Raw genomic sequence first — 12,007 nt, 5'->3', positions numbered from 1 at the left:
GGCCTTTTTTGAGAACAACCTAGTTTTATATCTGTTCCATATTCTCAGTATGGCAGGCTTAACCATTTTTAAAATCTACAGTTACCTTGGCTTTATCACACCACAGTTGTCTCCTAAACTCAAGGTCATACATTTCTAACTCCAAAAGCCTTCTGTTCTCAACAACATTTATTCTTTCTCCCAGATCAAATAAATTGCAAAGTATAATTTTACTGCAAAGTGTGATTTCAAATTACATAAACCCAATCCTCTTCCTTATACAAATTTGCAAATATATATACAAATGTGTTCTTATGTCACCTTTTTGAAGATTATTCTTTTTAAAAACCAAATATAAGTGATGCATATAAGTGGAGTCTGGAAAATCTTTTTAAAAATATAAGTCACTGTTTAGGAACGTATATATGAGAAAAAAAGGATTGTTAGTGTTGCAAATGGGATAAAATATGGGGTGGTTCAAGCTTCAGAAACAATACAAAAGTAATACTTTGGGCCTAGTGTGAACATGGCACAAAAGTCATTGAATAAGATAGAATTCACAGACTTCATAAAAATAAGCCATGAGCTATATTCTACAAAACTCATACAAAACACTTTACATGTGGTGTACAGATTTAAACTTTTAGCAGAAATAAACAGTAAAGTTTTACTGGGCTTTATTTTTTGCTGAATAGACTGAGGCAAGAAGAGAGGGCTATAGAGTTTGTTCAGCGCAATATCCTTGATATGCTATTTTATTGTGCCTAGAAATGAATGCAATGGCAAACTATTTTTTTATCATTGCAAGGACAAGTACATGGGCATATTCCTGATTTCATCAGGAACTGAGCTCGTCTCAAAGAAGATTGTTTTCACAGCAGAATTTATATACTGTAATTTCTTAAAACATATCAATATAGCAAAGCATACTAATTTCTGCTTTTCTGCCTGAAAAAGCTTAGCAATCCTGACTTATGATGCAAAAGCCCAGCAAACTGCCCTTTAAAAATTATGTACTTCTGTCATATAAACATACAGATTTCAAGGCACATACTGGACAGTGTTGAGGTTCCTACATTGATTGCAACTTTTTTATTTTGGTTCAGGATGGCTTGAGTAGATGATTGATTAACTGGCTGATATGTTTTTACATGTTTTACATAAAATATGGCTATTTGGCTTGAATATAAACAGTCATGGGATAGGGAAGAATTGTCAAAAAAAGACAAGACAGCAGGTTCAATAGCATTATCAAAACTCTGACTCTTGTTAACAATTAACATTCATGTTCAAATAGGCAGGCTTCAACTGTGCTACTGTACTGTGATTGCTATCTTGCCTTTTTTACCTCCAGTGCCTATGATTATGTGTACAAGTCATAGAGATCTATGCTATTTGCAAATATCAAATAGGGTTGTGCAATTTCAAAAAAGATTTAGAAGAAGTGCTTTGGACTTTGCACTATGACCATAGTATCACTACTACCAATTAGGACAACCATGTGTTTTTCAGTTTTCATGCAAGCTTTAAAGGAAACTGAAAAACTGCTTTGCTGAGTGTCATTAAAGTAAATTTTTAAGCATCCTCATTTGCTTTTAGCCTTGTTCAGAAACCTGAAAATAGGGTGGAGCTGCTTTAATGAATACAGGAAGATGCTATGCTCATACTTCGTTTGAAGTGCTTCTTCCAAATAATTTCTGCACTGACCTGGTATCTCACTGTCCACAAAGCCCAACTTGAATAACAGGTAGTCCTTGTTTAGCTATTGCCTTGTATAGGGAACTTTTGCAGATACAAATGTAATTAAAAATAACTTTGTGACCAATTTCCCCCAAAGAACCAAATGGGTGGTAAAACAACATGTGGGAACATTCTTAATATCTGAATATATGACTTTTACAGGTCTGTAAAGGAAAGCTGAAGGAAGGTCATAAGCACAGTTGCATTTTTGCTTAGTGACAGCTTTACTTAATGACCAAGTTTGCCATGGTTGCTAAACAAGGATTATCTGTATTTTTAGCACTTTCCCCCAACAGTTATAAAAATCAACCAGGTAAAAAAAAACACTAGATCTTCAAAAATCATAAGTGCATTCATAGAATGAAAGAGGTTGAAAGGATGTTAGAGGTCACCTAGGTCTGTTTTCTGTAGGTTAAATATGCCCCAAACCTTTAACTGTTCCTCCCAGAACTTGGTTTCCAAAACCTTTACTATCTTGGCAACCAAGTTTGAATTTGCTCCAATTTCTCACTGTTCCTTTTGAACTGTGGTATCCAGAACTGAACAGAGAACTCTAAATGAGGTCTGCCCAGTGGCATTCCATTTGATGTTTCCTTCCAGTGCGATTATAAAACTGTAACATAAAAACATAAGCAATGCCTTGCTTTATTGGACCTGCACCCTATCTAGTCCAGTAGTCTGTTCTCATCGTGGCCAACCAACTGCATAAAGAAACCTGCTGGTCTACCAGCAATCGTGCTGCAATTTAGGCTAATAAGTGTAGATCATTTATCCATCTTTGAGCCCATCATAACAGTATAATCTAGTCTATATTTTATCATTGTATGAAGGAGATATCATGAAGCACTTTGGTGAAAGCTTTATTGAGGTATAGGTATAGTATCATAGGAGAAAATTAGGTGTTGATTAGTACAAACCAAGTGGCCCCCCTCCTTAAGTTATCTTTCCAAACAATAGACCATGTAAACCTTAACATTTAGAAGGCCAAGCAATGTTGATTAAGCTGAGAAAAGATACTAGAAGCAAAGGTGCTGGGAAGCAAGGCCACTATAAGATAAAACCCATAAAATTATCTCTTTAGAAACAACTGCACTACTAAAATACTGTTTCTTGTCTAAATACAGTTATTTTTCTAATTCCAAGGTTACCACATAGACCAGGGGTGTCCAAACTACAGCCCGCGGGCCAACTGCGGCCCGCGGGTCAGTTTTTATTGGCCCGCAGCAAATCCTGGAAGTATAATTTAATATGGCCCTTTTCGTGCTGCGAGGCTCGCGGCTCCTCCCCATGGGCGGGGAATAATGAAGGGAGGGGGCAGAGGAGGCGGCGAGCGGGAAAGAGGCTGCTGGCCGTGCCTGCCCCCAGCAGTTCTACCCTCGCCTTCCTCGGGCCGCCTGGCGAGGCTCCTCGCGCCTCCCCATGTCGGACACGCGTGGCGGCAGTGACAGCCATCGAGAAACAGGTGAGGAGGCGGCAAGCGCGAAAGAGGCTGCTGGCCGTGCCCGACCCAGCAGTTCTATCCTCGCCTTCCTCGGGCAGGGAATAACGAAGGAGGGGAGGAGGCGCGGCAAGCGCGAAGAGGCTGCTGGCCGTGCCCGCCCAGCGGTTCTATCCTCGCCTTCCTCGGGCAGGGAATAACGGCGAGGGGAGGAGGCGCGGCAAGCGCGAAGAGGCTGCTGGCCGTGCCCGCCCAGCGGTTCTATCTCGCCTCGGGCAGGAATAACGGCGAGGGGAGGAGGCGGCGGCAAGCGAAGAGGCTGCTGGCCGTGCCCGGCCCAGCGGTTCTATCCTCGCCTTCCTCGGGCAGGGAATAACGCGAGGGGAGGAGGCGCGGCAAGCGCGAAGAGGCTGCTGGCGTGCCCGGCCCAGCAGTTCTATCTCGCCTTCCTCGGGCAGGGAATAATGAAGGAGGGGAGGAGGCGCGGCAAGCGCGAAGAGGCTGCTGGCGTGCCCGGCCCAGCAGTTCTATCTCGCCTTCCTCGGGCCGCCTGGTGAGGCTCCTCGCGCCTCCACCCCTTGGGCAGGGAATAACGAAGGAGTTTCAAGTTCATACCAAATACAAAACAAAGTTAAGATTGGTGTCCAAACTTGTCTTTAAGACTTGTGGACTTCAGTTCCCAGAGTTCCTCAGCCAGCTTTGCTGGCTGAGGGACTCTGGGAGTTGAAGTCCACAAGTCTTAAGGGACCAAGTTTGACACCCTGGCCAAGATGAATGAATATGAAACATTTTCCCCCCTTAAATGAAGATGATATCCACATATTGTTGCTTTTTAGTAGACTGACTGTATCCATCTGTATTGTAATGTCCCAGGTTTTCAGGCCGCATGCCTTTCTGAATAATTATATTTAAAAATATTACATTAAAAATCAACATAACACAAACACACACGTACACAAACATAGAGATACACATGCACATATATATAACTCACACACATATAGTATACTTAAGCCTAAACTGTGCATAGGGACTACCCAGACGGCTGAAAAAAGTGATTTCTGACAGGTTCTCACACTTTTGACTGGTCCTCACACGTACAACTGTCTTTACATTTTGCACCCTATCTTGTAACCGTGGTGAAGAGAAGCAGTTGTGAAATGAGTGATATGGTTGTTAAAAATGCTGCAATGGGCATAAATGTGAGGATGGTCATAAGTGTGAGGACTGGTCAAAAATTACTTTTTTTAGCCCTCTGAGTAGTTTCTATGCCCATAGCCACATCCACTCAGTCACATGAGCAGTTAGCCATGCCCACCAGTCACATGACCACCAAGCCACACCCCAAAATAAGCCACGCCCATTCCCCCCCTCACTCAAAAAAGTTTGGACACCCCTGACATAGACACTGCTCTATTCCTGATTTTGCCAACCACATGCATTGTTCACATGTAGTGTACTTAACCTTGTGGTATTGGTAAATCATATGTATTCTAATTTGCATAATTATATGATGGAGTTTGCATTCCCACCCCATTTAAATTTGCTTTTTCTGCCTCTACTACCATAATAAACAATTTGTGCTTTGACCAAAATGTGTACTGGTCTCCATTATAAACAATTCTTGGCTGAAACTGTTCAGAAAAAGTTCTCCTACAAATTGGTGTTGGCAATATGCCTGTGACAAGTTATTAGACACGTCATTGAGGTATGGTTTCTTGGTGGGCAATCAGCAGAGATAAAGCACAGCCCGAATCATTGATTCTTTCCTAAATGTTTCTATTTATGTGAAAGTCTTGACCATTGGAAACACTGAGTCAAGATTTATATTGAGTACAGGTACAGTAAGCAGCATCAGCTTTTAAACAGGAAACATTCTAAATGCAAGAGGAATTACCTGATTCTTTATTACCTGATTCCAACATTTCAGATCATATCCCAGCTACAGATCTTGCCAGTGAAATTCCATTTGAACTTATACAATATATTTATGGCTTTGGGGCCATTAAATATCTGCAAAAATGGCAACCTATACAAAATCTATCAAGGAGTTCTGGTTCCCTCAACAACACTTCTGATGTCAGAATTCTGCAACATCTGTGTTTCCATTTGGAAGTTGTGCATCCAAGTGCATCCATTTACAGCTTTACTCTTTGGAAGGGGAAGGGATTTATAATCGGCAAGAGCTCCAACTGGCTTATTCAAAAGAAAACCTTGCTAGTCTGGATCTTTCTGTCCCTTACTAAATGATTTTTATTTCCACCATGGTGAAACTAGCATCCTCATCTCCTAACTTAGCAGTATCCTCCTGCATGAAAACTGGGAAAATAATTGTCTGTCATTATAAGAGACAGGACCACACTATAAAATGTTTAGAAAATTCACATTGCTTTTAAATGCAAAGATTAAACGACCTGAACACAAACATCCCATTGCTGGAAAGTAACTCATTTGGAGGATATGCTTTCTAACAAGTAGTTTACTACCACTCCTCCAAAAGAGAAGTGAAGAAAAACCAGTTGAAATACAGGTTAACAATGATCATCATTACTGGACAATATGAACTTTGAGCAGTGTACTCTGAAAGCCTCTGCTCCAGCATTATACTGTTTCTGCTCTGAAATTCTTTCACATCTACTTGTATTAAATGCTTGTTGGCTGGAATTCTTTCACATATACTTGTATTAAACGACTGTTGGCTTTGTACTCTTCTTGATCGTTTGCAATTGGCAGGAGATATATTTGGGAGTAAAATCTGCTGGTTATCATCAATAATCCTTGCCTACCAACAGCCTTGTACAGCAACATTTGAACTTATGATGATGCTAAACAAATAGCTTTGTGACCAATCCTTGCATTTAAGACCACTACAGCATCCTGTCACCTGATCACTATTGTACGCTTCAGAACCAGCTTGCAAAGAGCAGAGTTATTAATACATAAGGCAGAAATACAATCATACTTACGGGACCGCCTACTGCTACCCCACGCCTCCCACCGACCTGTACGCTTACACAGAGAGGGACTTCTCAGGGTGCCGTCCACCAAGCAATGTCGGCTGGCAGCCCCCAGGGGAAGGTCCTTCTCTGTGGGGGCTCCTACCCTCTGGAACGAACTTCCCCCTAGCTTGCGTCAATTGCCTGACCTCCGGACCTTTCGCCGCGAGCTGAAGACGTATTTGTTTATTCGTGCGGGACTGGCTTAAATTTTAATATTTTAATAGGGATTGAATTTTAATTTATATTTAATATAAATTTTAGGGGTTTTTAGGTCTAAATGTTTTAAATTTTTGCCAATTATATAATAAGTTTTTTAATTTTTGTTTTAGTTGTAAATTGTCATTGTTTTATATTGGCTGTGAACCGCCCTGAGTCCTTCGAGAGAAGGGCGGTTTAAAAATCTAAATAATAATAATAATAATAATAATAATAATAATAATAATAATAATAATAATAATAATAATAATAATAATAATAATAATACATGATCACGATTTTGCATTTAGCAAACACTAAGTGTTTAGCAAACCCTAACCCTAATCCTACCTCTTAACATCCCTAACCCCTAACTCTAAGTTGTAAGTCTATCACAGTCATGTGATTTTGTGCTTAGGAACAGAGTTATTGGTCCTAATTGTTGTTAATCAAGGACTAACTGTATGCATTATGAAACAATAGAAATGTTAAATGGAAGCCATCTATTATCAGTACTTGAAAAGCTTTGGTATCACAGAATTTTCAGGGTATGAATCACTAATGTTAATCTGCATTTCTTAACCCTTTTTTTCTTTTCCCGATTTGTGTGTGCATTTATTTAACAGAACCAAATGGGTGGTAAAACAACATGTGGGAATATTCTTAATATCTGAATATTTCATGATATCTGAACGTTCCATTTGAGTGAAGGGACTATGGATCCAAGAAAACCTTTTATTTTGGAAGAAACAGAGATTTCCCTCAAGTAGACACAAGATTTCTCTTTTTCTTTACTCAACTAAATGAAACCTAAAAAGAGCTTGAGATGAAACCAATTTATATAGGGTTATGCAAATAAAAATAAACATGATTAACCAACATGATTTAAACATTTAAAGGGGCGTGCATAAGAGCACAAGCGTGCCTACCGTTCCTGTCCTATTGTTTCCTTTCGTTATTTTTATTTATTTTTATTTATTTATTTATTTTGTCACAACATCATACAAAAAGATTATATAGTATATACACATATAAACATATATAGGAAGAAGAAAAGAAAAACAATAGGACAGGAACGGTAGGCACGTTTGTGCGCTTATGCACGCCCCTTATGGTCCTCTTAGGAATGGGGTGAGGTCAATAGTAGAAAGTTTTTGGTTAAAGCTGTTAGGATTATGGGAAGAGACCACAGAGTCAGGTAAAGTATTCCAAGCACTGATGATTCTGTTGCAGAAGTCGTATTTTCTGCAATCTAGATTAAAGCGGTTTACATTAAGTTTAAATCTATTGGTTGCCCTTGTATTATTGCAATTAAAGCTGAAGTAGTCTTTGACAGGAAGGACATTACAATAGATGATTCTGTGAGCTAAACTTAGGTCTTGTCGAAGGCGACGGAGTTCCAAGTTTTCTAAGCCTAGGATTTCAAGTCTGGTGGGATAAGGTATTTTGTTGTTTTCAGAGGAATGGAGAACTCTTCTTGTAAAATATTTCTGGACACGTTCAATTGTATTGATATCAGAGATGTGGTGAGGGTTCCAAACAGGTGAGCTGTATTCTAGAATTGGTCTAGCAAATGTTTTATATGCTCTGGTTAGTAGTGTGGTGTTTTGGAAAAGAAGCTACAAAATTAGGTTTACAACTCTTAGAGCTTTTTTGCTATGTAGTTGCAGTGGGCTTTGGCACTTAGATCATTTGACATGAAAACTCCAAGGTCTTTAACGGGATGGGGTCGTCTGTAAGGTAATGTCCATCTAGTATGTACTTAGTTTTAGAGTTCTTTTTCCTATATGTAAGACTGAGCATTTGCTGGTTGAAATTTGGAGCTGCCAATTTTAGACCAAGCGGTTAGATGGTCAAGGTCGTTTTGAATGATAGAAGTGTTGTCTGTGGTGTTAAATAGTTTGACATCGTCAGCAAAGAGAACACAATTACTTGAGATATGGTCACAAAGATCATTAATGTATAGAATAAAGAGTGTTGGTCCAAGGACGCTGCCTTGAGGAACGCCACTCTTGACAGGAACAGGATTTGATAAAGCATTGCCAATTTTGACCACTTGTTGTCTGTTAGACAGAAAAGCAGATATCCATTTGTGGAGGGGTCCTGAGATGCCATAGGATGTTAGTTTAAGGAGAAGTTTATCGTGTACTACTGAGTCAAAAGCTTTGCAGAAGTCTATGTAGATTGCATCTATTGATTTGCCTTGATCTAGATTTGAAGTCCATATGTTTTGCAGTGGAGAAGTTGTAAGTTACATGATAACTTTTCCTGAAACCAAATTGTTTGTTGGAGAGTAGGTTGTTAGTTTCTAAGTGTGAGGTAATGGATTGATTGATGATAGATTCCATGACTTTGCAGGTGACGAGCAAAGGGAGATCGGTCTGTAGTTTTCGACTAAGCTGGGGTCTCCTTTTTGAAGATGGGGATGACTGTGGCTAGTGACCAAAGTTTGGGAAGAGAACTGGTAGTGAAAGCTTTATCAAAGATAATACTTAGGGGTTCAGCTATATTAATGGAAAGTTTTTTTAAGAAATATGCACATAGACCATCAGGTCCAATAGAAAGCGATGGTTTTAAGTTGTGAAGAGCTTTACCAACGTTGTCTTCTGTGAAATCTATATGAGTTAAATCATCATAGTCATTGCTGGTTCGTTTGTGGAATGTTGGATATGTGTTATCGGAGTTAACAAAAACTGAGCCAAAGAAAATGTTGAAGAGGTTTGCTTTGACTGTTTCGTCATTGCATTCTTTGTTGTTAGAATCTTTTAGTGGTGGGATGGATCTTGAATCTTTAAGTTTACTGTTGACAAAATTATAAAAGGCACGATTGGAATTTGTGCGTAGAAGGTTTTCTTCTTGCTTGGTGTGGTAATTTGTGCATTCAGTTTTAATTTGGTTGCATATGTTTCTGTAACGGTTTCTGAAGTTTGTAACATAGCCTTTTTTGTTTCTTTTCCAGAGGATTTTTTTTGATTGAAGCTTTTTTATTGATATGGGTAGTTTGTTTTTCTTGGACATGGTAGTCATTCGTGGTACATATAATTTAATGACTCTATTGATTTCAAGTAGGAAGATTCTATAGAGGTCATCAGCGGTTATGCAGGTTGCAAACAGATTTTGCCAGTTCAGAAGTGAAAGATCGTTGTTTATAAGGTCGTAATTGGCTTTCTTGAAGTTGTAGTTGGGAGTTCTGGTGTTATGACGATTAAGTATGGAGGTATATTGAGACGAAAATCAATCATGCAGTGGTCACTGTTTGAAAAAGGTTCTTTAATTTGTAGTCCGTAAATTGAGTTTGGATTGTTGCAGAAGATGAGGTCAAGGCAGTTGTTGAGTCTTGTATTGTTAGTTACAAGTTGTTCAAGACCTAGGTTTGTAACAGCGTTGTATAGTGTAGTATGGATTGGGTCAGTTGAACATTCATTGGTTGTCCAGTTAATGAGAGGTAGATTTAAGTCACCAAGGAAGATAAGAGGGTATGGGCAAGAGGTAGTCCATGTTAGCATTGAGGTTAGCATATTTGCGTGGGTAATGTCATAGTCGGGGGCTCTGTAGCATAGTAAGAATCAAGAGTAGTGTCAAGGGATAGGTCGCATACTATGGTTTCAGGAAGAGAGAGTTTATGTGCTACTTGGATATTTTTAGATTCAGTGTCTTTTTGTAAAAGATAGCCACTCCACCACCTCTTCGGTTTTCCCGATCTGATCGATAGACTTGATATTCTTTGTTTGAGATAATGGAGTCAGGAAGGGATGAATTCAGCCATGTTTCGCAAACAAAAATGATATCAAATGTGCCACTGTTTAATAAGAGGATAAATTCAGGTAATTTGTTGACTATGCTTCTTGCATTTATCAATTTGCATTTGAGATCTGATATGATTGGTGTTGAAGAGGTAAGGGGCGTGCATACCTAGTTTTGGGTGTTAGTAGGTTATATCCAATTAATATAGTTATTACATACTCATACTTATATATATGCTTATATATTGTATAGTTATTTCATGCTTATGCTTATATATACTGTGTGACAATATGTATGTGTGGTGTGTGTGTGTGAATGGTTCATGTGATGGGTGCATATATGGGACAGTTTTTATGTAATAACTGTAGAACTACAAAAACAATAATGTATTGACAAGAGTATTTTAGTATATAGTTCCTTTCTAAAGAATTGTTTTTTGAGGCTTATCTTATATTGGCTTTGTTTCCCAAAGCCTTTGCTTGTCTCCCAGTACATTTTCTGAGCTTTATCAACATTGCTTGGCCTTCCAAGTTCTTTTATCACTGAGCTGACATGGCCTAATGTTTGGGAAGGTAATTTAGGGAGAGGAATGTTTTGCTTATCCTAACCAACGCCATGTTTTCTCCTACATTACGCATATGAATGATTCCTATGCATAATGTAGCGTAACAAAAGAAAATGAACAATGGGGGTACAGTTAAAAAAATCCTCAATTTGTCCCCACAGATCAACTTCATTTATAGAAACTCACATTCCATCACTTGAAGTGTACAATGATTTATAGGCTATTTTTTAAAGATTACCTCTCTTCAGCTCTCTTGACATCACAGCTGCTGTTTGACCTGAAATTTAGGCAGCAAATCTCTGTGGGCCACACTTTTGTCTAGTTTCAACGTTTCAGTAATATATAAAACAGGTTTATCTGCAAATAAACATCGTCATGTAAAATATAGTAACTCTGATGGGATTGTTTCATAGGAGAAACGTATTCCCACAATGCCAATAATTATGTTATACAATCCAAATCCGGTTCTACCCACACCCCAAAGCATTTTATAATTATGGAACTAAATACAATGAACCGCCACCTGCAGTGAGTCCTCCTGTATAAATAAGTTCCATTTAACTTGGGGATGTGTGCCCTTACCAGCGCCATTACTGGTACTACTAAGTTTTCCTCAGCGCCTGTGTTGAAATGGGATCCTTGAAGCGTCAGCCTGAGGCGTTTAACTCTGCTCAAGATGAATTCTTGCGGAATGCCAAAGCTTCAGGGAAACCATGACCCCCTTAGACCCAAGAGGAGAGGTGAGCTATTTTGAGTTTAGGCCTGGGCAAATATTGCAGGCCCGCTACGTTTTTTGATTTCTTCATGTGATTAAAAGTAACTCAATGACTGAGTTACTCCCGGATTGCCACGTTAGCTCAAAGGCAGCGTCCCCACTGTTCCTTCCTGGTGAACTCGTGTAAAAGGCCGCTTCACAAGTGGGTGTTTTAACGTGTATGGTAGTCCTAAACGTGCTTATTAGGGAGGAGCTCCCACCGAAATGAGTAAGTAAGGCCTGTCTGTAAATAAACGCGTCCGCATCCGGCTACCGAAAGGCCTCACTTGCCCCTTTTCCACCATCAAAAAAACCGCTCCCGTCCTCCCCGAGGGAGGCAAAGACCTTCTGGAAGAAGCCGCGGCTGAGCAAAAGGGGGAGGGAAAAGGAGGGAGGAAGAAGTAGCGGGTGAATATTTCATTGGACGGCCGCCCAAGTCTAGCTCCGCCCTCTTTTAACTCAGAGCTGCTCTCCGAGACGAAGCCGACCCCGCGAAGAGAAAGCCAGTAAAAATCGGTTGCTGGGCAAGATGAGGCGTGGCAGGCCAATAGCGAGGAGCGCTCGAGAAGGACGAGGAAGAGTGGGCGCGCACA

General features: G+C 39.7%; 1 protein-coding gene across 1 annotated transcript in view; it reads left to right on the top strand.

Annotated features, from left to right (window-relative positions):
• LOC131187980 (cell division cycle-associated protein 4-like) overlaps positions 1-11,894 on the top strand; it is a 34,958-nt gene extending 23,064 nt beyond the window's left edge. Inside the window, exon 4 of the mRNA XM_058162868.1 lies at positions 11,878-11,894. Within this exon, the coding sequence (XP_058018851.1) occupies positions 11,878-11,879 (2 nt within the window). The 3' untranslated portion in view covers positions 11,880-11,894. The remainder of the gene's footprint in view (positions 1-11,877) is intronic.
• Positions 11,895-12,007: the final 113 nt, after the last annotated feature.

The sequence above is a fragment of the Ahaetulla prasina genome, chromosome 1 (assembly GCF_028640845.1).
Source record: "Ahaetulla prasina isolate Xishuangbanna chromosome 1, ASM2864084v1, whole genome shotgun sequence".
In the NCBI taxonomy this organism is placed as follows: domain Eukaryota; kingdom Metazoa; phylum Chordata; class Lepidosauria; order Squamata; family Colubridae; genus Ahaetulla; species Ahaetulla prasina.
This window is presented reverse-complemented; position numbering and strand designations above follow the sequence as displayed.